The sequence below is a fragment of the Myotis yumanensis genome, unplaced genomic scaffold (genome assembly GCF_028538775.1).
Source record: "Myotis yumanensis isolate MYYU_CA2020_CCGP unplaced genomic scaffold, mMyoYum1.0.hap1 SCAF_3, whole genome shotgun sequence".
NCBI classification, from domain to species: Eukaryota; Metazoa; Chordata; class Mammalia; order Chiroptera; family Vespertilionidae; genus Myotis; species Myotis yumanensis.
In genome coordinates, this window is record NW_027223754.1 from 21,184,044 (window position 1) to 21,211,727 (window position 27,684).

The following is a 27,684-nucleotide window of genomic DNA, read 5'->3' on the forward strand; positions in this document are numbered from 1 at the left end:
TGTCACGTTGGTGCTCGTGAGGGAACACAGCACAGTCTTGAGATAGAGATACATAAAGAAGAAACAAGTTTCTCAAACCTCCTCCCTACCAACAGGTAACCTTAAGCATAACTTCACCCTTAATGGAGACAAGCTCAGCCTACAGAGATAGGTGCCTCCATTACAAAAAAAGAAAGTATGAGGATGCCAACTCTCAGGTTTGTAGCCAGAGGGCATTAGACAAGCAAAAGTTTGCCCAGGCACCGTGAATGCATCTGCTGCTTAAACCAACACTGCTCGTTATTGAGCTACCGTTGTTGAGTTGAGAGTAGGTAAGAAAAAGCAGGGTGATGCCACCAGAGCACTAGTGATGGGCAGGCAGGTTTTAGCTGCCCTTGATGGATAACTAGCAGGGGCAGGCATTGACAAATAATATCTCCTCTCTCCCGAACCCACCTTGCGTGCTCCAGAATGAATAGAAAAGAGAACAGGTAGTTTTGCCAGAACCATTTTAGTTCCCTTTTCTATGGTACTATTTTTTTTTGAGGCAAAGCCTTAGTTTCCGACTGTTTGGCTTGCTCTGTCATTTCCATTTTTTGTTCTTTACTTTCACAGACATGCTACCTGACTCTTTCTTCTCTGAAAGTGAGGTAGATGTCTGCCAACAAAGAACAGAGTGCTGTTCCCTATTCCAAAAGGGATCCAGAATGCAAGAGTAAGGACCCCACTGGAAAGTAGTCAGGCTCACAGAGGAAAATCAGGAGGAGGCATGGCGGCAAGATAAAATGGAATTTACAGAGACAGCAGGTCCAAAAAGAACAGATCCATTCTTGAAAGGACATATATTGAAAGTGAAAAAATAAAAAAGTGAGTCAGAGGACAGGAAAAAAATATTAATTTGAATACTTCCCAGCAACTCTGAAACAGGATAAGATGTCTCATTTACAAGATAAACACTATGGCAATTTTGCTTTCTGACCAGCAAGGTGACAAGAATGAAAAACTAATTCAGAAAATAGATTTTGGTTTAAAATAACGTTGGGCAGGGACTCAAAAGATCTGCAGGGCCCTCCTTGTTCAATCCACCTGGCTATAAAAGTTTATGAATTATTTTTAATATATTTTTATTGATTTCAGAGATGGAGAGGTAAAGAGAAATAGAAACATCATTGATGAGAGAATCATTGATCAGTTGTCTCCTGCATGCCCCACACCGTGGATCCAGCCTGAAACCCGGGCATGTGCCCTGACTGGGAATCAAACCCTGACCTCCTATTTCATAAGTAGATACTCAACTATTGAGACATGCCAGCCAGGGAATAATTTATGTTTTTTAATTCATCATTTATAAGAAGTAATTACCACAAACTCTTCAGAGGTGCCATGGATGCTGTCATTAATTTGCTGAATGAGCTTGTGCATGTTCCTGCCTTGTTCCATTTTATTCTCCATTTACAGTACATATAAGAGAACTACAGTGACTGCCTCTAAAGACATTAGTTTCTGACCTTGCACAGCAGGGAAAATGCATCTCAAACTGGGAGACTAAGGTTTACATCTTTTTGTCTCTGGGCTCTAATGAACAATAAAGGGCTACACAGGTGCAGACTGCCCCCTCCAGGGTAGCAAGGTCAAGAAATGTGAGCAGTTGATGTGTCTGTTTGTGGGCTTGCTTTTATTTTAGAAGATTCCCTTCTCCAGGAAAGTCTAAACTTCCTAGACCAAAGAAATACATATGGCCTACTTTTTGAAAAATTTCTAACATGGTCCCTAGAAAATGTCAATTTTCAAAAAATGCTAGTTACTCCCTTTGATATTTTCATAATTAATAGCAAATTGAAATAATATGAATATATATATATATGTAATATACTTCTACCTTTAAATCTCATTTAGTTAACATATTCAACATCAGTGAATGGCATTTCCTGCCCTCCTCTGTATTCTCTAACTTAACTGTCCAAAAGTAATCTAATTATTAAGTAAGAATGATGTAAACTAGGGGTCAGCAAACTTTTACAAGATTCCTCTGTTGGGAAGGAATGCCATACAGTATATAGTTTAGTCCAGCAGTCACCAAACAGTGGTCCATAGACCACTGGTGGTCCATGAGATCCTAAAAGTTGTCGACCACTGTTTTAGACCATATGGGGTCTGTTGCAACTACTCGGCAACTATTCAGCTCTGCTCCTGTAGTGTGAATCAACAGAGCATAGGCATGAATGTGTGCCAATAAACTGTATTAAAAACAGGCAAGGACCCCTATCTGGCCTATAGTACATAATTTGCTGGCCCCTCATTTAAATGAGCCTGCCCTTACTCGGCAAAACTTCCATAGGATCTTATTGCTTCAGTCAGATTCTGCATCCCACCCTCTTAGGAGGGGAGCACAGGGTAGGGTCTTCTGCAGGCTGCTGTGTTTCCAGCCGAGATGGCCACCAAGGCATTCAGAGAAATATAGGAGAAAGCCTGATGAAAATCACCTTGCATCATGTTAGCTCATTCTCATTTTGCAGAAACTGTCGGACGCCTTTTATGTTTTCATTAGTTTACCAAAAATAGATCTTCTTCTACATGGGAAGAAACACGTGACAGAGATGAAGGGGATTTTCCTATGTAATTTGTCACAACTTTCTATTGAGTATTCCCAAATCACTGGTCTCGCTCTCATGTTTATAAATGATTTAGTACAGAACTGATCAATGTGTGTAAAACCCAGAAATCTAACATTGTCAGTATGCCCATATATTTGGGTGAGAAAGCTTTCTGCAGCTTGAGATTTCATTAACTGTGGCATCACAAGAGAAAGATAATCACCTGGTCCATCTTTCTATGCAGAGAATTCACCGACCTTGATTTTGTGACAATACATTTACCTGATTCTTTCCTTCTTCTTAATTTCCAAAAGTGTTAAAAAGCTAGTAAAGCAACAGCCCTCCAATCATGAAGGAAGAGTTTGCAAAGGAAGTGGAGGGAATCATTTGCTTTTATTTACTTGCCTGTGAAAATGTTCATACCCTCTTTTGGGTAAATGCAAATGTCACTGATGATAATCTGCCTTTTTGCCAAACAAGTTTCTACTTAGATCTGAATAGGAGAGAAAAGAGATGGAATAAGAAGTTAAAGGCTTAGTAGAGCAATCGATGAGAATGTAAGAAATGCCAGTGCTGTGCTGTAAGGCAGCAACACAGGTGGCCTTGCAACTCGCCTGGCATATGGATCGTGCTTAATAAGCTCCCAGACTAGCAAATAATGTCATAAGTAACAGTTGCAGTAATTGATTCTGTGAGCAAACTCTGACTATTACTCAGAGTCCATACTTGCTGCATATCAAAGCTGAGATTGCACATTTATTCTATAAATTCAGCTTCAATTATTCTTGGTTTCATTGTCCTTGGCCACATGTGGTGGATGGAGGGATAGGGCTGAGATCTGAAGAACTGATTGCACAGGAGTTGATGGTGGGCAGCATTGCTGAGGACTAGGCAAATTAAATAATAACGGAAGCTGCTTCAACTCTAAGTATTCTCCCATCTCTAAACCTCCACAGCACTTTGTATTTTTATACTTTATTTTTTTTATTATAGTTAAACATATATTAGGGGTAATTCAATAAACTTTTCTTAAATGAATGACATGAACTTTTTCATTGGATAGTATACTTGACCTTAAACACTTGCCTCCTAATAAACAGAATAGTTATGACAAGCATCAAAGGATGTTGAAAGTTGGTCTCAAAAGAAAGCAAGTTACATGGCTTGTGCTGTGGAGAATTCCTGTCTTTTCTCTCAGGTCATAGATAGTACCTGAAACCATTAGATAATTCTTTTTTAAGATCTCATGATTTTCATAGTCCAGATACCCTTCTGAAAACATAGCCAGCTTGACCAAGTTGCTATGGGAACAGGTGCTGGATAAAGTGCATGAGATATGGGAGGATGAATAGCGAGGAAGCAGCCAAAATAGAAGAAAGAATTTCAAAATAGAAAATAGCAGATAAATTACATCTTATTAATACTTTTAAAGAAAATAGTAGTATACTTATTTGAAAATGTGTCGGCACTTCCAAAGAGACAGATTTCTTATTGGTCAACTGGTTGAAATAGTTCAAGTGTATTTCAGATGCTCGTGTTCATGGGTGATGGTGAAGAAATCACAAACAAATGAAATACTTCAAACCTCACAGCTGATACACACAGTACTATAATAACTTGTTTTTCCACCAAATCTTTTAACAGGACCTCTAATGACAAGCAGAATCTTCTCACCCTAAGGTCATACCCTTTCATTCTTTCTGTCCACCCTCTTAATTGGACACACAGGAACAGTGAAATGGCCAGAGGGCAGTGGAAGAGGACAGAGGAAGGTCACAAGGCAGCTTATTAATCTGTCTCCAAATAACTGTTGAGAATTCACTAGAATTGAACAGTGCCAGCTTCAGCTTTCTTATGGGAGAAGAAAAGAGGGAGGAGAAAAGAGAAGATGATGAGAAAAGACAGGAAGACCACTGTGCAGGGTCACTCCAGTGGCCACTGAGACTGGATGTTTCCATTCCTGTGTTTCGGGATTTATTATGATTACATCAAACTAAGCTTTCTCAGTTCTAAAAGCTCAAGGCTAGAAAATACACTCTAATGCTTAAATGTAGAAATGGATGTGCGGCTGCCATTTCTAAAAAACAATCTTCATGACTCTTTTAAGGAGAATTAATATATAGGGGGATAGCATTGCATAGGTCCTTGGAGGTAAAATTTGATGAAGTTCAAATCAGATTTTCAGGTTCTGGCCCAGTGGACTTACACAGGGTCTGAAATTTAAAGAGCCCTTACAGTGAAGCCAGCAGGATCCAACACAGTAAAGTTATGGTGTTTGGGCTTCATTCTACCACAGTCAATGACTCATGAAACTCCCCACTAATATGAAGCTGAAAATGACAGCCCTGAGACAAGTTTAGCCATGAACAAGCTGTATAGGGTTTGTACGTGGCAGGTGTCCGTCCCTAAGGCATATGGGCAAGCAGCTCTTCATGTTCCTCCAGGAGAACCAAAGTCATCCTCCCGTACCTTCTAGGCAAAGGGTGAATTTGTCCTGATCTTTGAGGGAATAAGCTTTCCTCCTTTAAGATAATTTAGTTTTCAGAAAAGATGGACATACCAAGTCCCCTTTAGAGTCTAAATAACCCCCATGCATAATGCTGTCATAAGCAGGACTCAAAAACCAGACAATGTCAGGGCGTCTGAATTGGATGTTTTCATAATTTGAGAAAATGAGATTATAGGAAGGATTATACCTAGTTTCTTACAGTATCCTTTAAGTGATTAACTTTCTCCCCCAATTATTCATGAGGCTTTATCAAGCACATAGTATTTTGCAAAAGGAGAAGTATAGACATTCAGCCCTTCCCTCATTCAGGATTAGCACAGTGGCCTTTCCTTTTGGAACAAATAGTGATCATTCTGCATCACCTTCAGGATGTTTGAAAATGTTTTGAGGTTATTGAGTGGGAAAATAATTTAAATGAGACCTCTTTGTCCATGGTATACCTCAATTCAAAGCAAAGTAGAGGTCCGATTTGATAGTTTTCAGTGCCCTTCATTTCCACATAGGAGAAATTCACATGGACTTGAACTGTCAGAAATGAAACTAGAGAACTGAAAACAGGGCCCACAATTGGCTTTATTCTCCTCTGACAACTCACAGGCTGTCCTGGAAGCTCCAGGGCTCTTAACACATCTTCCAAAGAAGGAAGCATCCTTGCCATCCCCTTTCACGAACCAGACAATGGACTAGGCAAAAGGAAAAAGGAGGAGGGAAAGTATATTGCTAAATGTGTTGACCTCAAAGAATTAAGGCAGCACTTTTAGGGCAAAAAGTATGGAACTCAGCATGTTTTTAACAGCCTGTGTCCTTTCCTTTGGGTGCTCCATCCCAGCTTTCTTTCCGCTGAAGGCACTAGAGGGCAACGGGCACAGGTTACAGTTTGGTGATGTAACCGACTGGCTTTACCCTGAAAGCTGCTTTGCTGTCTGTTGAATGCCCAGTGAGGTGAGGTTTGTACATGAAAGCTTGATGAATGGATCACGTGTTTATGGCGTGTCCAGTTACTACCGTACGCAATAAATGTGTTTTTCTTTTCTATTTGCATTTAAACAACCAGACGGAGGATTGGTTTTGGTCACAAAAGAAAGGCTTTCATTAAACGAGACAATTAGGATGATAGCAGGGATATTAAGATTTTTTTTTTCATTATGACTATGTCTCAATTCCCTGTTTGGTACTATACAATAGGATTATGCATTATTCTTTTAATGATGTTTCCCAATTGATTATAGGCAGCTAAGTTTAGTTTTTACTTTTTATACTGCCAGCCTACTCAAAAAATTATGTTTTTAAATATACCTTTTAATATTAAAAATAGTTGTCTTAATATACATGGCAATAGTTTGTAGAATATAAACAAATTTGCTGCCCTCGTGTTACGGATGCAAGTGCTCCCTTCTACTTGAAAGTGTGGAGTGAGATCTTAAATTCTGAATGAAATTATGGCATGTACCAGTTGTGAGGTATCTTTGATGCTAAGGATGGGATGCTACAACTCAAATGTGGTCCCTTTCTATATTTTAGTAGGAAAATCATTCTCACTTAGTCACAAGAATAGCTCACAGCTTGTGAATAGGTATATTGGCCCCCTGGTAATATGGTTCTGAGTAGCTAAAATAAAAGCTTTGTTATCTGGAATTGGAGCAAAAGTCCAGCTATAAGTGTAATGTGCCCTGGGTAGCTCTTCAGAGCTTCAGACCTGTGCCTTCCTCCATTGCTGTTATCTGACCTCTATTAACTGATTGAGGATGTAGAGTTACCATTTCCCAAGACACCTGCATTTGAATCACAGCTTTCAGGGCCTAAAGAAAGGGTGGTATCTCTAAATTCACAGTGAATGAACACCTAGTGCCTTTTCCTTTTCAAAAAATCAGTCCTGTTACAGTAGTATATAAAGACCTAACAAACTATGTTTCATAGTTCCTCCAAGCCTCTCCTCCTATTTGCACCCAAAGAACAAAACAGAAGTAGCCGTAAATATTTCCAAACATCCTAAAATCTAACCTAATTTCCATGATTAATCTAACCTAATTTCCATGATTTTTAGATTCTATATAAAAAGTCAGTTTGTGACCCCCGTACACAAGTTGGCCTGTGTCTAGCTAGTGAAATTTTTAAGGCCAAGATTTATGTTCCTAATTCTGCCCTAGTTTCCATATTAAGTATGGGATTTTAACTGGGGTTCAGGGGTGGGGAGTGGGGGAGTCTCAGACAGATGAAATTAATCATGGCAATAAAACAAACCCCAGGAACTCAAGTGAATAGAAAACACGTAGGCTAGAAAAGAAAATTAAACTTAATAAACTATTACTATTCAGTGAACTTAGGTGGATACATCTGTTAAAGCTATCTTAGCACGTGTTTTTTACAGTATATCTGTATTCTTTCAGGGAGGGTTCCAAGGGAAAAGATAAAGTCACTGAGTCCATAGGGCTTAGGACAAATGAATAGAACTGAGGACACAGAATGGTCTAAGGAAAATTCCTAAAATTTACAGAGTAGATAATCTTATAGCATACAGCAGCTTTAGGATATCACCAAAAAATAAAATCTTATTTTTTAAATTACCTCAGTCAGAATTTGAAAATGCTATAAAATGTTCCCCAAAGTTCAGTGCATATAACAGAACAATTTGAAGCATCTAAGATGAGAACAAGCATTTACTTCTTTAAACATTTTTCAAAGAGCCAAAACCGGTTTAGCTCAGTGGATAGAGCATCGGCCTGCGGGCTGAAGGGTCCCAGGTTCGATTCCGGTCAAGGGCATGTACCTTGGTTGCGGGCACATCCCCAGTAGGAGATGTGCAGGAGGCAGCTGATCGATGTTTCTCTCTCATCGATGTTTCTAACTCTCTATCTCTCTCCCTTCCTCTCTGTAAAAAATAAATAAAATATATTTAAAAAAAAAAAAACAACATTTTTCAAAGAAAAAAATAAGTTTTACTTAAAGGCATTCAAGCTGAATTCCAGGACTACTGTTTTTGCTAAATGTTATTTCATTTCAAAAAAAAAAAAAAAGATATTCAGGGAATTTTTTAAATTAACTATTGCTATGAATTCTCTTTTCTAGTATTAACAATGCTCTCTGCATTGTGTGTGCATTTATTTGCTGGTGTCTAAATGCTCCAGTATAATTAGGAAGCGAAATGGATCACATAGATTTGGGTCAGCATAATTTTTAAAGGGTGGTATGAAGATGGCCAAATGAATATATGGTATACTAATTTTCAAAAAGCCATAGTGCATTTGCACATAAGCAAGCAGTAAAATAATTCAGATGTCTGAGGAATAGCCTATTGCATTGGGATTTTAGGGTTTTCTATATATTAATTATTCTGGCATAGAGAGGTAAATGTAGTTTAATAGGATGTCTGTTTATCGCAAAACTAATTAAATCATTTTTAATAAGGCTGATATGCTCCTATATGTATCTACTAAAAATTAAGTGGAATGTGAGATTTGTGTATGTTGTGCTGAGCAAGCATCCTTATATAAATTCAGAGAATAAATCAGAAACGTGCTTTGGGGAGCACATTTTATTGCTCCAATATGTTCAGAGACCTGTGCCAAATGAGAGTTATATTTTTGTCCTTTTTGATCATGTAGCTTCCTTTAGCCCTGGGTGCCTTTTCTACATATCAGGACTTTTGCAGGACTTTTCAGAATCAAGTGGCTGACAGGAGTCATTCTCCACCGTGCTCCCCTCCATCTAGGCAGGTGTATTTATAACACCTTCCCTCTCACCCCCACGGATTTATGAATTTTTTAAAATGTTGTGTTGGGACAAAGATTCATTACAATCTCCCAAACATATTCTGTGTGCCTCTCCTAAAGCTTCTTATTGTGTTCTATAAGCCCAGGTCTTCCTCGCTAGTCTTGAAATGTCAAAGATCTGGAGCAGTTACTGAGGATAAAGTGGACAGAGTACTTGAGGCAGAACATGTAGCTCTGGGATTCCACAGTGTTGGCCCTCCAGGTGCTTCTTTCCAAATGCAGCACCAACAAAGTTTAGTCTAATCTTCCTTCAGATAGCGACTACCTCTGGAAACCTAGGTTGGTTTTAGTACAGTGTGGGGTCCACCATCCGCTGTCTATAGCCCAGAAGCTAGAATAGGTTTTTTTTTTATTTTTTTTTTTAATTTTATTTTTTATTTTTCGCTTAAAGTATTACAAAGGGTATTACATAAGTGTCCTTTTTCCCCCCCGCCCTTGACAAGCCCCTGCCCTCCCTTACCCCCCAGTGTCTTATGTCCATTAGTTATAGTTATATGGGTGCATACAAGTCCTTCGGTTGATCTCTTACTCCCCTCCCTCCTGTCCCCCAACCCTCCCTGGCCTTCCCACTGCAGTCCGACAATCAGTTTGAGGCAGCTCTGCCACTGTATTTATTATTGTTCAAAAGTTTGTAATGGTCTTCATTATCCATGAATGAGTGAGATCATGTGGTATTTTTCCTTCATTGACTGGCTTGTTTCACTTAGCATAATGCTCTCCAGTTCCATCCATGCTGTTGCAAATGGTAGGAGTTCCTTCTTTTTAACAGCAGCATAGTATTCCATCGTGTAGATGTACCACAGTTTTCTAATCCATTCATCTACTGATGGGCACTTAGGCTGTTTCCAGATCTTAGCTATGGTGAATTGTGCTGCTATGAACATATATCCTTTCTGATTGGTGTTTCTGGTTTCTTGGGATATATTCCTAGAAGTGGGATCACAGGGTCAAATGGGAGTTCCATTTCCAATTTTTTGAGGAACCTCCATACTGCCTTCCATAGTGGCTGCACCAGTCTGCATTCCCACCAGCAGTGCACAAGTGTTCCTTTTTCTCCACATCCTCTCCAGCACTTGTCGTTTGTTGATTTGTTGATGATGGCCATTCTGACAGGTGTGAGATGGTACCTCATTGTTGTTTTGATTTGCATCTCTCGGATGATTAGTGACTTTGAGCATGTTTTCATATGCCTCTTGGCTTTCTGAATGTCCTCTTTTGAAAGGTGTCTATTTAGATCCTTTGCCCTTTTTTTGATTGGATTGTTTATCTTCTTTTTGTTAAGTTGTATGAGTTCCCTATAAATTTTGGAGATTAAGCCCTTATCAGATATGACGCTGGCAAATATGTTTTCCCATGAGGTGGGTTTTCTTGTTGTTTTGTTGATGGTTTCTTTTGCTGTGCAGAAGCTTTTTATTTTGATGTAGTCCCATTTGTTCAGTTTCTCTTTAGTTTCAACTGCCCTAGGAACTGTATCAATGAAGAAATTGTTTTGGCATAAGTCTGAGATTTTGTTGCCTTTATATTCTTCTAGAATTTTTATGGTTTCCTGTCGTACATTTAAGTCCTTTATCCATTTTGAGTTTATTCTTGTGTATGGTGTAAGTTGGTGGTCTAGTTTCATTTTCTTGCATATATCTGTCCAATTTTCCCAACACCATTTATTGAAGAGACTATCTTGGCTCCATTGTATGTTCATGCCTCCTTTGTCAAAAATTAATTGAGCATATTGGTTCGGGCTAATTTCTGGACTCTCTATTCTATTCCACTGATCTATATGTCTGTTCTTGTGCCAGTACCAGGCAGTTTTGAGAACAGTGGCTTTGTAATACAGCTTGATATCCAGCATTGAGATCCCACCTACTTTGTTCTTTCTCAGGATCGCTGCAGCTATTCGGGGTCTTTTTTTATTCCAGATGAATTTTTGGAGAGTTCGTTCTAGATCTTTGAAGAAGGCCATTGGTATTTTAATGGGAAGTGCGTTGAATTTAAAGATTGCTTTGGGTAGTATGGACATTTTAATGATGTTGATTCTACCAATCCAAGAACATGGTATGTTCTTCCATCTGTTTATGTCTTCCTCTATCTCTTTTTTCAACGTCCTGTAGTTTTCTGAGTAGAGGTCTTTAACCTCTTTAGTTAAGTTTATTCCTAGGTATCTTAATTTTTTTGGTGCGATGGTAAATGGGATTGTTTTTCTAATCTCTCTTTCTGAAAGATCACTATTGGTGTATAGAAATGCCTCAGATTTCTTGGGGTTAATTTTGTATCCTGCTACATTGCCAAATTCATGTATTAAGTCTAGTAGCTTTTTGATGGAGTCTCTAGGGTTTTGTATGTATAATATCATGTCATCTGCAAATAAGGACAGTTTTACTTCCTCTTTTCCAATTTGGATGCCTTTTATTTCTTCTTCTTGCCTAATTGCAATGGCTAATACTTCCAGTACTATGTTGAACAGGAGTGGTGAGAGTGGGCATCCCTGTCTTGTTCCTGTTCTTAGGGGAAATGGTGTTAGTTTTTGACCATTGAGTATGATGTTGGCTGTGGGCCTGTCATATATGGCTTTTATTATGTTGAGGTATGATCCTTCTATTCCCACCTTTCTGAGAGTTTTTATCAAAAATGGGTGTTGGATTTTGTCGAATGCTTTTTCTGCATCAATTGATATGACCATGTGGTTTTTTTCTTTCAATTTGTTTATGTGATGTATCACATTTATTGATTTACGGATGTTGTACCATCCTTGCATCTCTGGGATAAATCCTACTTGGTCATGGTGTATGATCCTTCTGATGTACTGCTGGATCCGATTTGCTAAGATTTTGTTGAGGATTTTGGCATCTATGTTCATGAGGGATATTGGCCTGTAATTCTCTTTCATTGTGATGTCTTTACCTGGTTTTGGTATTAGGGTGATGCTGGCTTCATAGAATGAGCTTGGAAGTGTTCCTTCCTCTTGAATTTTTTGTAGTAGTCTGAGGAGGGTAGGTTTTAGTTCTTCCTTGAATGTTTGGTAGAACTCCCCTGTGAAGCCGTCTGGTCCTGGGCTTTTGTTTGCTGGAAGCTTTCTGATGACTGCTTCAATTTCTTCCATAGTTATTGGCCTATTGAGGTTTTTAGATTCTTCCTGATTGAGTTTTGGAATGTTGTATTTTTCTAGGAATTTGTCCATTTCCTCCAGGTTGTCTAGTTTGTTGGAGTAGAGTTGCCCGTAGTATTGTTTAACAATCATTTGTATTTCTGTGGGGTCTGTTGTTATTTCGTCTCTATCATTTCTGATTTGGTTTATTTGGGTCCTCTCTCTTTGCTTCTTGGTGAGCCTGGCTAGGGGTTTGTCAATCTTGTTTATCCTTTCAAAGAACCAGCTCTTGGTTTCATTGATTTTCTGTATTGTTTTTTTGGTCTCTATTTCATTGATTTCTGCTCTAATCTTTATTATCTCCTTCCTTCTGCTCACTCTGGGGTTTTCTTGTTGCTCTCTTTCTAATTCTTTGAGTTGTAGAGTTAGATGGCTAACTACCATTTTTTCTTGTTTTTTGAGATAGGCCTGTAGAGCTATAAACTTCCCTCTCAGGACTGCTTTCATTGTGTCCCAGAGGTTTTGGATTGTTGTGTTTTCATTGTCATTAGTGTCCAGGATGTTTTTAATTTCTTCTTTGATGTCATCGGTAACCCAATCAATATTTAATAACATGTTATTCAGCTTCCGAGTGTTTGAGTATTTTGGGTTGTTTTTATTGTAGTTTATTTCTAACATTATGCCATCGTGGTCTGAGAAGATGCTTTTTATGATTTCAATCTTCTTGAATTTGTGGAGACTTTGCTTGTGACCCAATATGTGGTCTATTTTTGAATATGTCCCATGAGCACCTGAGAGGAATGTATATTCCGCAGCTGTGGGGTGAAGTGTTCTGAAGATGTCAATTAAGTCCATCTGATCTAGTAAGTCATTTAGGATTGCTGTTTCTTTGCTGATTGTTTGTCTAGCGGATTTATCCAGTGATGTCAGTGGTGTATTAAAGTCCCCTACTATGATTGTATTATTGTCGATCTCTCCCCTGATATCTTCCAGAAGTTTTCTTATGTATGTGGGTGCTCCTGCATTGGGTGCATATATGTTTACCAGGGTTGTATCTTCTTGTTGTATTGATCCCTTTAGTATTATGAAGTGGCCTTCCTTATCTCTGGTTATGGCCTTCACTTTGAGATGTATTTTGTCAGATATAAGTATTGCTACCCCAGCTTTCTTTTCCCTTCCATTTGCGTGAAAGATATTTTTCCATCCCTTCACTTTCAGTCTGTGTGAGTCCCTTCTAATGAGGTGGGTCTCTTGTAGACAGCAGATGTATGGGTCATGTTTTTTTATCCATTCAGCCACTCGATGTCTTTTGGTTGGAGCATTTAGTCCATTTACATTTAAAGTTATTATTGAAAGGTACTTGTTTGTAGCCATTTCTTTTTTTGTGTGTGTGTGGCTGTTTTCTTTCTGAGCTTGATATTTCTTCTTTTTACACCAGTCCCTTTAGCATTTCTTGCATGGCTGGTTTGGTGGTGATAAACTCCCTTAGCCCTTTTTTGTCTGTGAAGCTTCTTATTTCCCCTTCAATTTTGAATGATAGCCTTGCTGGATAGAGTATTCTTGGATTCAGTCCTTTGCTTTGCATCACTTTGTAGATTTCCGTCCATTCTTTTCTGGCCTGATGTGTTTCTGTTGAGAAATCATTTGCTAATCTAATGGGAGCTCCCTTGTATGTTACTTTCCGTCTCTCTCTTGCAGCCTGTAAGATTCTCTCTTTATCCTGAACATTTGCCATGGTAATTATGATGTGTCTTGGTGTGGGTCTTTTCGGGTTCACCTTGTTTGGGACTCTCTGGGCTTGTGTGACTTTTTTCTTCCCCACCTCAGGGAAGTTTTCTGATATTATTTCTTCGAATAGGTTTTCTAATCCATGTTCATCTTTCTGTTGTTCTGGCACCCCTATTATTCGTATGTTGTTTCGTTTCATGTTGTCCCAAAGTTCCCTTAGGCTCTCCTCCTGTCTTTTAATTTTTTTCTCCATTTGCAGTACAGTTTGAGTGTGTTTTGCTTCCTTGTCTTCTAACTCACTAATTCGGTCCTCCGCTTCTCCCAGTCTACTGTTGATACTTTCAATGGTGTTTTTTATTGCAGTTATATCGCTCTTCATTTCTTCTTGGGACTTACTTAAGTTGTTGATTTTTTCATCTGTTTCTTCTAGCTTCTTGCATAAGTAGTTGAGTTTTTCATCTGTTTCTTCTTGCTTCTTGAACATCTGGTGCATGTACTCTAGGAACCTTATTCTGAATTCTTTTTCCGTCATGTTGCATATCTCTGTCTCACTTAGCTGCTTTTCTGGCAAGTCCTCCTTTTCTTTCCTTTGGGGGTTTCTTTGCCTACCCATGTTTGATCTCACTGACATGACTAGTTGTTGAGTCATTCAGTGGCTGGACCCTGGGTGGCAGTGGCTGCTCCCTGGGTGGCAGTGGCTCCTCGGGCTGTGGTTGCTCCTTGGGCGGTTGTGGTAGCAGCGGCTCCTCTGTTGATAGCAGAGCCTCTGGTGGGTGCTGTTCACAGTTGTGGTGGCTCTTCTGGCTGTTGGAGGGAGGCTTCACACACAGCAACTGTTCCCCAGGCAGAGCGTGTGGTGATCAGGAGGCCGCTGTTGCTTGAATCTGCTGCGTTGATTTAAAGGCACAAAATACAACACAACAAGGCACAACGTACCAGGCACTGAACACTATTGTATTTATGATATTACTAACCCCAAATAAAGGTGGCCACCCGAGCTAATAGAGTTGGGAGATAAGGGGGAAAGAAGAGCAAAATGTAGAAGAGAAAAAAGAAAGAAAGAAAAAAAGGAGTACAAAAATGAAATTGGAAAAAGGGAGGGGAAAAAGAGGAGGGAAAAAAAACAAAACAAACACAAAAAAAAGTAAGAGAGAAAGGAGAATGAAGTATAAAAGGGGAAGAGACTATTTATATGAGGAGAAAACTCCTATAGGTCTGCCACTAATACCAACAAATTACAGCAACAGATTCCTGGAGATGAATACAAACTACAAACAACCAATAATATCAAGCGACGCAAGGGGAAACAGAAGCACAGAAATAACCGGGGGGGGGGGGGGGGAGGGAGGGGCAGGAAAATAAAAAGAATAAGCAGTCTAACCTCTCAAACAATCCTAAAAAAAAAAAACAAACAAAACAAAACATAAAACAAAACAAAAAACCCCAATATACTCGTCAATCAAGCAAACAATAATAAAACAATAGAGAGAGAAAAGAAGAAGAAGAGAAAAAAAAAATTGGATAGTGAAGGAAGATAAGGGAGAGATGTATAAGGATTTAGAACAGGGGATTGGACGTAGGATATATAAGCAGGGTTAAATTTTGACAGGGGGTAAAAAGAATAGGGAAAATCAAAAGCTGGAGTAGGGTAAGAGAAACAGGACAGCAAAAGGGAAAAAGTGGGGAAGATTGTTTACCACAGAGGCAAATTGAGGAAGAGAAAACTGTTGCTAAAGGAACGATGAAAATATAATGGAGAACATTAGTCCCAAAATAAAATAAAGACAAAATAAAATGACACTTTAAAAAATGATAAAATGGTAGCGGTACTAATACTAGTTAAAAATAAAAATGTAGTAGCTGAAGGGGCAAAATCAGGTGATGGAGAAAAAGAAAAAAGAAAAAAATGTTTTCTTAGTTAAAAGGAGAAAAAGTAATTTAAAAAAATAACAATAAAAATGTGGAGTAATGCAGGTGCTTCAGATCTTCTACTCTTCTTATTGGCATGCCCGGAATTCAGGAGAATGTTGAGTTTCCCTCTGATACACTGTTCCTCCGAGTTGTAAGCCACAGTCCTGTTTTTAAGGCCGGCCGTAAAGTCCCCTTATTGCCTTATCTGTATTTACAGAAGAGTCAGTTCGTGGCTCTGCCTCTGGGTGGCAGTGTGTCTGGACTGACCTCCGAGGCTATAAGTTCTCTCTGACCAGGAGTTTTCTATTGTACCTGAACCAGCTCCGCCCAGAGCAGGTTCCCCAGGCGCCACTCCCAGCTCTGTTTCCCAGGCTCCCCAAAAACAATCTTCCCCTACAAGCTCTGCTAGTGACCCCAACTGGGCAATCACATGTACTGGGGTCAACAATCAAACTCACAGAAGTAAGAGGAAGTGTGCAAACAAGAGCCTGGGAAGCTGTTCGAACTCGCAGGGTTCCACCCTCCAGAGCTGCGCGGAGTGTCTGCGCGGAGTGTCTGCGCGCGCTCAAGCCCCTGGCAACAAGTAGCCGGCTATCAGGGAAACTCTGAGGCAGCCCTTTTGCATCCAGTCCAACTATGGGCTCATTTATAGTGTTACCTTCTGGCAGCAGCCCTGCGGGAGCCCTCCCCACTTGCGAGTCACACTGGCCTCTATGGGCGCGGATTTTGGAGTGCGCAGATTTCCCCCTGCGCCCCGCGCGCGCGTTCCTCGCTCCAACCTGAACTGCAAACCGCACCTTTGGGGTAAGTCTAACCTTTCCGTGGAGGGGTGCAGGTCTCCTCTGGCCTCTTGCAGTGGCGCTGCTTGCGAGTCGTTGCCTCCGGGTTAGTAGCCGATCTCTGGATGCCGGTAACCGCTTCCCAAGATGGCGCGGTCTCGCCGCTGCGCTGGCGCCCAGGGGGAAGTTTCAGCCTCAATCTCTAACCATCCGCATTTTTTAGGAGTTCTCTGTCTTTCCTGGCTGCAGACTGTCTCTCAGCTGAACCTCCCCAGCTTGATCGGGCTGATTGTTACCCATTTCAGCTGCTCGCCCCTATCTGCTCCGGGACAAAGCACCAACACGTCCATCTAAGCCTCCGCCATTTTCCCGATCTCTAGAATAGGTTTACATGTTTTAAAATGGTTGGGGGGGAGGGGTCAAAGAAAGTAATATTGTGTAACATGGAAAAACTATGTGACAGTCACATTTGAGTTCTCTAAATAAAGTTTTATTAGAACACAGCCATGCTCATTCACTTATGTATTGTCTATGGTTGCTTTCATGCTACCATGCAGAGTTGAGTTACTGTAGAGAGGCATGAGACCTCTTCAGTCAAAAATATTTATCTGGCCCTTTACAGAAATATTTCTGAACCCTTGCAGTAAAAAAAAAGTATAACTGGGGTTACTGGGGTCATAGGAATTCCAAAAGTCACTCCCTTAGGACTATAGTCCATTATTGGTAAAAAGCAAATACAAAATATAAACCCTCAAGAAAATGACTAATCTGTACTTCTATTGCTGTGTTTGCTAGCATTGTTGATTTTGTTTTTGAAATGACAATGGAGAGGATAAAAAATTGTTTACCCATACCAGGAATAAGTGTATGTCCTATGGTCATCACTCTCATAAATTACACGGAAAAAGGTGGTTACACAGCCCATGCAGAGTCAACTCAGACCTACTCTCTCAGTTTGCCTCTTTCTCAGCTATTCCTCTAATTTGTACATGTTGCCTAAATGTTGATTGGGGTATGTCAATTTATTACTAGACCTGATTATATAACTTTTCCCACAAACAATCCACATGACCAGGAAGAGGTGACAATATTCAAAACAATGTTTTTAAATAAGAGAAACTAGCTGTCCACACCCAAGTGAGATTAAGGTTGCTTTGCCATTTCTTTTTTTAATGTAAAAATAAATAATAATAGTTGATTCTAGGGCCCTTGGGATGGGAGGTAGAGGTGGAGAAGGAAAGGTAAGTAGAAAAAGACACTAGAGAACATTTTAAGCTGGCCTTCTCCCTTTCTCAATTAAAGATTCAGAAGTAGTAATAAGTATATATAGTATCCTGATGTTTATAGTATTTGGCAATCAAACAGTCCCTTAACCCCTTTGATAAAATAGCACTTTATTCACTCAAAAGTACCATGGATTGCTTGTGAATGGTAATGTGCCCTTAAAAAGCTTGTCTTCTCTTCCAAGCGTTCTTCACTGTATGAGTCTACTTACTTTGTGATTATATGCTGAATGTGATGAAAAAAGTAGTGCCAACCTCAATATAGGCAATTCTTGGTTGACTCTAGAAATTCTTTTCAACTCATCAGAATTTTACCAGAGGTGACATTTCTATCCCTGATGTAAAAAGTACCTATGAAAAACTGTGACCTTTAATACTTTGTGTTGCCTCAGTCTTTATGATAGCAGTGTTATTATCAAAAAAGGTTATTTTTTTCACTGAAGATCCCATCATCTGAAAAAAAAAAGCTCATGCCAATCAATTACTCAATTTATGGATATTGAAAAATGCCTGTCACAGCATTATGATAAGTGCTGTTGCAGAATCAGAAAATTAACTACCTATGATCCTTCCCCTTAAGTTGTCTGTATTCACACTGGAAAGGCCAAGCTCATACACAGAAAATATATTAACCATTTTATTCACATGAAAATTTAGGCACAAGCATAGAAAGAGTACAGAGGAAAAATAAATCACTTTGAGCAAAGAGGAATGAAAATTGAAACAGGTTATAGGAGTGTAGGATCTGATAAACAGAGGTAAAGAGAGAAAGTGGGCATTTCTAGTGAACAAACTACATTGAATGAAAGCAAGAAGCCAAGTATTACTGAAGTCAGCACTAAAGGCTGAAAGGACAAAAGAATACTGAGTAAAAATTTATACATGCTGCCTGAGCTAGGTTGAGGGCAGACTAAGGAATACACTGAACATAAGTGGAGTAGATACTCGATAATGGGAGAAATAGAATGCAGGGTATATTAGAGTTTGGAGGCATAAAGAGATATCAAGCTTTTGTTGTGATTCAAGCTATACAATGATAGGGCACAAATTAAATATAAGTAATATAAATGGAGAAGGGTGAAACTGATGAGTATGTCAAAAAGAAACAAACAACATAAAGGGAAGACTCAAAAATAAATGCCTTAGTGTGAGAAACTGGAATGATAGTTGTAATTACTGAGATAGGAGGCATGGAAATTAAGTATAGATAGATAGATCGATAGATAGATAGATAGATAGACAGATGATAGATAGATAGATAGATAGATGATATAGATAGATATAGATGATAGATATAGATATAGCTATAGGTAGCTATAGATATAGATATATATTTCTGATGATGAGGAGAGATCTAATTGGAGTGATTTCAAGGCCATTTAGACGTTTGTAACTGGCTCACATAACCTATAAGACTGGAGGTGCTGATCTAGACACTGTCCATTAGTACATGAGCCTACTGAGGAGGGAAAGAAGAAATCAAAGATTAAAAATTCAGCAGCCCATATGTTTACCAAGGGAGAGATAAAGAGGGACCAGCTATTTTGAAAATACAGGAATAAGTTACATCATCACATAAGCTAATTAAATTGAGACTTTCAAGGGGGAAATACACACAGAGAGAACTCAAGGAAGATGAGGACTAAGTAAAGAACTGGAGGATAAGAAGGCCATTGGTAACATTCCAAAGTACAATTTCAGTTTAGTGTTGGGATACAAACTAGACTTCCCCCTCACCTGCCTCAAGAGCTTTGTACTTCTATTATAATAATATCCATTACAATTCCTTTTAAATTTTCTTATAGTGTTTTTTATTGGTCCCTTTATTTCTATTTTCATTTTTGTTCTGTTATTCTTTTTATTTAACTCTCTCTGTCTAGGAATTTATCTTATTTTGCTACACAAAGTAGCCCATCTGCTGTCATTTTGAACCTGTGGGAAGCTCGGCATCAGCATGATGGTGACCTTGACTCCCTGGCCTGTGCCCTTGAAGAGATTGGGAGGACACACACGAAACTCTCAAACATTACGGAATCCCAGCTTGATGAAGCCGACTTCAACTACAGCAGGCAAAATGGACTCTAGTCCACTTCCTCTCAAGAGACAGAGTGACGGTCAGCTTCGGGACACATGCTTTAAATGGAAGGAGGAGGCAGCTTTCTGCCAGTGGTATTTGGGGAATTCAGCCTTCATTTATAACCAGTGAGAATCTCTGGTTGAAGAAACTGAATTTAATATAGGTAAAATATATTAGTAGGGAAAAGTACAAGCTCTCTTAAACAAAAGAGGGCTCTGCTGTCCTCTGAATCCGTACTTGGGTTAACACTTGATGAACTTCTCAGACTTAAGATGGTAAAGGATAAAAGTGAGGGCATAACTAGACTGAAGTAATTGGTAAAAGATGAGCTACAATAAAGGCAGAGAATAAGTGCATGTTTTGAAACAGGTTTTTAATGATGTGCCCCCAAAGGACCAGCTGATTCTGGTACCAGATTATCAAGATATTTCTATTACCTGGCATCTGTGATGTTGGCAATCTTAGTAAAACTGGCTTTCAGAAGTGAAACAGGGTTACCAACTCATTTGTATGACTCAAACAACATCAAGGAGGGCATTTAGAATTTAGAACCTGAGTACATCACACCAGCACCAACCAACCACTTATCTATCCTAGCCACTAAATGGAAACAAGATCTAGAGAGGTAAGATAGACCACAAATGAGTTTTGGCAGTTTACCCCACCTTCATTTTCTTCAAATCTACCCACATTTCCCTTCCTTACCCATTATAGTAGAGGAGGGGTTTCAAGCAGCATAGACTTTTCAATGTAGAAATGTCCTTCTCCTAACTCAACAAAGAGGACTATCTCTATTCCCAGCTAAGCCATTCAAATTGCAGAATGTTAGTAGTACGCAGCTTATTACATGGATTTAGAGAAAGGAGAGGTTAAAGTAGACCCAAGGAAACATGAACTGCAGATGCCACAGTCCTCAAATAAGCTGTAATTTGAGGGTGCAGGTGTTTATCCACATCCCCAATATTGTTATTCTACAGGAATAAGGGGGTTTTACTGTACTTTCCAATCCAGTTCTTGACATTTTCTAGCCTTTTGGGACTATGTTATCACCACATCTCTCCATAGGGCTATAATTCCCCCTCCTTTTGCCTCTTGGGAAATTAGCAGATAGCCTTTGCTCTAAATGATATCTGAGTAAATAGACCTCTACCACAATGTCCTAGAAACCATATGCATTGTTCGGGGAGCTTTCAAGCTCTGATAACTTGACCTCACCGAGGATGCTTTCTCTATGGCACCATTAACATGCTGCTTTATGTTTTAAGTAAGAGGCAATGATACCGTGGAAAATTGAAATCCACAGGTAATTCATGACCCCCATCGTCACACTTTACTCCATCTTTGATCCTATTTAATCGTTTTTGACAAAATGTCAGGGTAGACTAAAGCTGAAACGCTCTGCTCCTGCTCATTTTCTGGTGGATGTGTTAATTAGCTGTCCACAACCAAGGCCCTAGATTAACCACAAGGCTGATCAGTTACCTAGAGGTTGGCTACATAGGAATAAAATAAAAATAGTCAGGAAATGGGGGAGGTGGGGAGTACCTGGCATTGGGGATGTGAGCAATTTTTTAAACAATGTTTTTGTAGATCCCATGTTTTATAAAAAAAAAATGTGGTGAATCTCCACCTAAGGGAAAAGACCTAAAGATAGGATGAATTTATGATACCATGGGTAAGGGGCTGGAGAACCCCTGGAGGTGTTGGCCATTTCTTTAACTAATATGTGGTATATAGGGTATGGTTCCCTATATCTGATAGAAGCCTCTGCTACGTAAAATTCAAAAGCATCTTGCTTTTCTCAGGAACCAAAGGCATATTACATAGAACAAACAAGTCCTCTTAGAACTATCAAGCATATTTTCAAAATGCCATATTGAGATCACAGAAACATCATTCTGCTAGTGTTTATTCCTTCTAGGAAACAACAGAGAGGAAGCACGAACATATAAATCATTTGACATCCCTGATATAATTTCTGAAAGAGAAAGAAGTGGAAGTATATGGTCAATCACCCAAAGTAAACTTGAGATTAACTGGCCTGGGTGATATGCAGAAAGAACCCGCATTAACTGTTGAATAATTATAAAGATTATGTTAGTATCCCTCTTGGAGGATTTTTGTTTTAAACCATCCTACCCTTATTTCCTCTTCCCTCTAATTGGCCTCATAATTGTTTTATCTATTCTGTGAATCCACACAGATCCTTTTTAGATTTTTGATAAATTTCTTATATTTTAAAAAACAGATGAAAAAGTTTAATGTTTTCTCTAGAATCTATCTAGTTTATTTTTAGAGGTTGTTATCTACCCCTGAATGTTTGGAATTTCCTCCATGGACTTTTTCTTTTTATTTGGGGTTTATAAATGCACTTCACCATCATATCATATTGAGTAACAATTGAAGCAATTTACAATGATTCACCTCTAATATCAGCCCAAGATTCAAACCCATATTTCAGCCCATTTTGTTCCCTCCTTACATTTCTCTTAATTCTGCTAGGATCCCACATACAACATCTACAGAGATGCATGAAATTCTGTGACCATTTCATGTCAGGATTGTTTGAATCCTATTTTGCAACAGAATTCCAAAAAGAACCCAGGCTTGTGAGATTTACAAACCAAAGTGTGTGGGTGGGTGTGGCAGGGAGCATAGAATTGCAGAACAGGTGGACTGAACTGACAAACTGTGGGTATTCACTGTGACCCAAACCCTTGAATATTTGCCTGTCAATACAAATTTCCCTCTTGAAAGAGATTTACTTGTCATTCCAAGCCCTTACTTTAGAAGTGTTATTGTCCTAATGCGAAGTGAATCAAGAAATTAAAAGTGCCCTTTAATACTTGGTAGGCTACTTAAAGTTTTTACAAAATAGCCTACTTAATGCCAAGTCTTTTTGTCCTCAAAGGTATTTACGTCTAACAACCATGCTTTAAACTTGACTTAAAATCATGCCACCAAAATGGTACACTTCACGGCTTCACCAGACTGCAGCACCATCAAGTTAATTTATAATTTTTACAACATTGCGTGTGCAGTCTTTGTAGTTTACACTAAAATCCTTTAAGCCAAAAAAAGGAAGCTCACTCTATGGATTTAAATGCAAACTTCATTTACCGATGCAGAAAGTCTCATAAAACTCAGATGCACTCTCACAAAAATTTTATTAGCCTTTTTGTAAGACATGAATAGGAATTGACACAGTTCTCTTTAAAGAGGGGAACTTTTCTCTATTTTTTATTATTTTTATCTTCAACTGCAATGTTATCCTTTGCCATGTCCCTCTGTTTTTTTGTGGGGTTTTTTTTTTTCAGTTGACTTTGAGAGGGGATATTAAGTTAGGTGATTAAAACAGGGTTCTTTTTGGATTAAAAGTTCTGGATTTATTGCAACTACTTTCCCTAAAAGACATTCTCAACATCAGGATTTGATAAGCAAAGGTAGAATGTTATAATGGCATAATTGGTTTTGGATAGTATTCTCCACTTGCCAAACTTCTGGCAAATCCACCTGTGAATTTCAAAATGTCATAAAATCTTTTGATGTGCTTTTGTCTTTCTTTTTTGCCATTTTTCTCTTGAATTTCTTAGTCCCTCTGTAAAGGTGTTTAATAATATAGTTAACAGATGTGTTGAAGGTGACATTCTCTCAGAAGTCTTTGTTCCAGATCTGTGAAGGGCACAGGAACCATGAAGGAGCTGAGAGATGTGCTTCTCTGGCCCACTGTGTGGCAATTTTCATTCATTTTCCTCATGAAACATTGCAAAGTTCTGAATCCTTAGTAACTCCCATCGACTGGACCAGAGTCCACATCCATAGCAAATGGGAGAGCAAAATGTGTCGGACAGATAGTGACAAAATTTTATTAGCACTTGGGTGTTAGTGGCCATAGCTCTGTATTTGAAACTTGATGCTTTAGCCAAAAGCTGGATGACCACTGTTTCCGCAGTTTCCACTGTTTTGTCTGCATAGAATTTTCCTGAACTACACGCAAAAATGTATTTTGTCAAATGTCACAAAGTGAAAATGTTGCTGATTTTAGACGTGTTGCATATTCTGTGTTTTTACTTTCCAAACTCTTTCAAAAGCTGCAGTTATAAAGCTGTTTGGCTGTATTGACAGCATGTGGTGTTTTTTGCAAAAGCAGTTCTAGGAGAGCCAGTGTCTACCATGGACTCCTCACATCCCCACTCCAGGGTTGTCCACAAAAACCAAAATGGCAATTTGTATGCTGTCGTTTTCAAAAAGCAAAAGGGGATGGAAATCAGACCTGGCCATTAGTCACTAGTGTGTAGTACTGTGATCTGAAGTAGGAAATTTAACTCAAGTAGAATAATTGTGGTTTTTGAAGCAGCTACTTTGCTTTTTTCCTTTTGCTGTGAAGATCATGGATTTGGAATGTCCTCATGAGGTGGGCCTAAGACAATAACATTAAACTTCATGTCTTAGAGCCCACCCTTCATCTGAACCCAAAGATTAAAATAGGCAGTAAGCTTCATATTTAGGCCTGAGTTTAAAAATGTCCTCTCCCACCCCTAATATTGAGTTTGTCAGGGGGTATGTGTCTTTTTTTCTTTCTCCCCCTCCAAAAGTTATAGCCCTGAATTAAAAATATGTTACTAAATTTGATAATGTAATTCTTTGCATGACTGGAAATGTATGTTAAATACTCTTACAAAAGGCATGATTCTAATGAAAATGTCCTTTTGCCTCAAATTTTGCTAAGCCCAAAATGTATTTCACTATTTCAGACATATACATACAAATTCCAAAATTAGACAAATGATACAATTCTCTTAATATCTGATATAGTAGGTAGAGATTTAACTGTGATTCTATATTGAATCATGATAAGGAAAGATGATATTTGAGGGAGTTTGTAAGCACAATGTCATGCTTTAGGGCCCCAATACTGAAATACAGACATAACAATAAAAAATAGGCCTAATAATTCTAATATCCCTCCATTAGGGAGGTCTGATGATGCTAAAGGGAGATCAGCCCTTGCCAGGGGCTTCATCTAAGTCTCATCTCAATCTGAAACTGTCTCCAAGGCCCATCCTAGATTATGTCAGTCGTTCCCATTCAAAACTTCTCTGCAAGAAAGTGGATAAAATTCAGTCTGTGGAAACTTTCTGGTCAGGAAAACAATCTTCTTTTCTAAATTAGAACAATGACTGACTTAAACAGTCCCATTCTTCATAATTGATTCTAATTGGTACATGCAATCCAATAAGTGTTGACCTAGAAACATCCCAAATACAAGCAATTAGAGAAAAATTGGCATATTCTTTTAACCAAAACTCAAAAAAATATGACTAATTATTTATCTCAATTTCTGTATGGGAGAATTTCAAAACATTTTATTTTGTTCTGTTTATTTGGGGAAGGTGCATGGGCGGGGAGGAGGAGGGTGTCTTTCAAGTGATTCATACCTCAACCCCATACCACTCTCAACTTTTATTTGACGTGTTCAACGCCAACAAAAACAAGCAAACAAAACAACAAACTGAATACTTAATTTAACATGAGGCTGAAGGAGTGAGCAAGCCAGAGGAGAGAGTTTGAATAAAGCATGGCCTTGGCTTCATACCACACTTTTTGTGCCTTGTATTATCAATGTAAATTCTGAATGTTGTACAGTAAATACTTGGATGGACTTCTTAGAAAAGGCTGCACTGGCTTCTTTTTCAGCACATGTACATATCTATAAATATATATACATATATATTTGGTAATGCCAAACAGCTGTGTTATATTGTATTGAACAAAATGGACGGTTTGGATGTTTTATGTAGAGTTTGCAAAAAAAAACAAAAAACTGGATGGTTACAGACTTTTCAAGATAAATGTACAGACGTAAATTCCTGCTTACCAGTTATTTATGAATAAAGAGTCTTTTATTGACATTTTAGGATACTCCATGAGTAGAACTCTGAAATCCCAATGAGGACCCCTGTCTACGTACCTCCTGCCACATCTGGGCAGGGGCTGGAATGCCCTCCACATCAAGGACAACTTCCAAATACCGGTTAATATATTGGACCTAATTTCTCTTTCTGGCCTCAAGAAGGAGAGCCTATGAGGCTATGGAAGCAAAGATGAAATTATCATTTTACATGCCCACCTCACCACAACACCCACATTCACAACTTTCTTAGAATATAGTTTTGTGGACTCCGAGATAATCCTAGCCATACCATTACTGAGATAACCATTCACCTTATTCCTCAAAATGTGTGGGTTATTTCTACAGACTGCAGAGAAAATGTTCTGCCTCTCCATGGGAAAATATTAAGAAAATAAGTACATTTCAGATACATCTTCACTGATTCAATCTGTTTGAAATGGTTTTTAAATGCTGGAAGCACCCAAGAGTTCAATAACTATGGAGCACTGGTCAGAGCCAGTTTAAACAGTATGATCTACTCAAAGGTGGTTTCTGATCTAGTTAAATTAGTGGTTATAAATTAAAAGATTAAAAATTGCTTTAAACCAGCATTTTCCAGAATCTTTTCTTAAAATATCATTTCCATAGAAAGATAACAGGATTGTTTTGTATTTTTGTTTTTGTTTTCAAATTAAGCTTGGAAAGCTATGGAAAATGAAACACCATTCTCTAACCTAGATTTCTGAAACCCTTTATTTGTATAATGAATCTAATATTTATGATGGTTCTCCAAAGAGGGGAGTATATGCAACATTTCCTACACTTTTTTTATTATATAATTTTTTTGGATCATCATGTGGAACTAGGAAAAATGGGTATGAATATCCACAAAGTAGCCGTGAGTGGTTCCAACTGTTATTTCTGACCACTTTAAGTTATGTAGCACTCTAAAGCGGATTAAGCATATTTTAAAGTTACTTGTAAAATGAGAATTGGTTCTAACTAACTAAACTAGTAAATCACTATGATTAGGCAGAATCAAGTTGAAAATTCAGAATAATTTGGTTACAACAAATAAATTCAATTTGAGTTGGTCAGAATAGATTTTAACTAGAAAAATGCTGTGACTGACATAAAGATCCAGCCATAACTAGTTCATCCAGATGAAAACTTCACAGATCAACTTGAACCTGTAATAAACTGTTCAAAATAATTTTTAAATATTTTTATTTAAAAAGTATTTTATCTTGTTAGGAACTAATTTTGAGTAGATTAAGGTACTTTGAACTAATTTATGTTTGTTCTATGTAGCCAATATGTATTAGAATCTGATCAAACTTATTCTGATAGGGGTTACTTATTCATTAAAAAAAATATTTACTTAGCATTTACTACATGGTAACAGAGTCTGGATCCAAAGCCTGACTACCAGTTAGCATTTGAGATCAGGCAAAATACTTGACATTTCTATTTCATCTATAATATAGGGATGATAAAAGAAATTTAGATCATTTACAAAGTTTGAAGATTAAATGAAAAACAAAAAAAAAGTGAAGCGCTTAGCATGGTTCATAGTAAGCAACCAACTGCCTCTGTAGCTTGTCTTATTTTATTTTATTTTATTTTATTTTTTAAATCTTTATTGTTCAGATTATTACATTTGTTCCTCTTTTTTCCCCCCATAACTCCCCTCCTTCCAGCTCCCACCCCACCCTCCACCCTCACTCCCCACCCACTGTGTTCATCCATAGGTGCATGATTTTTGTCCAGTCACTTCCCGCATCTCCCACACCCCTTTTCCCCCCAAGAATAGTTAGTCCATTCCCTTTCTATGTCCCTGATTCTATTATAATCACTAGTTCATTCTGTACATCAGGTTATTTATTCACTTGATTCTTAGATTCATTTGTTGATAGATGCATATTTGTTGTTCATAATTTGTATCTTTACCTTTTTCTTCTTCTTCCTCTTCTTAAAGGATACCTTTCAGCATTTCATATAATACTGGTTTGGCGGTGGTGAACTCCTTTAGCTTTTCCTTATCTGTGAAGCTCTTTATCTGACCTTCAATTCTGAATGATA

General features: G+C 38.4%; 1 protein-coding gene across 4 annotated transcripts in view; it reads left to right on the forward strand.

Moving 5' to 3' along the window:
* UNC5D (unc-5 netrin receptor D) overlaps positions 1-26,188 on the forward strand; it is a 530,300-nt gene extending 504,112 nt beyond the window's left edge. For all 4 annotated transcript variants that reach the window (XM_070408379.1, XM_070408380.1, XM_070408381.1 and 1 more), the window contains one exon: positions 19,513-26,188. In XM_070408379.1, coding sequence (XP_070264480.1) covers positions 19,513-19,717 — 205 coding nt within the window. In that variant the 3' untranslated portion in view covers positions 19,718-26,188. The remainder of the gene's footprint in view (positions 1-19,512) is intronic.
* Positions 26,189-27,684: the final 1,496 nt, after the last annotated feature.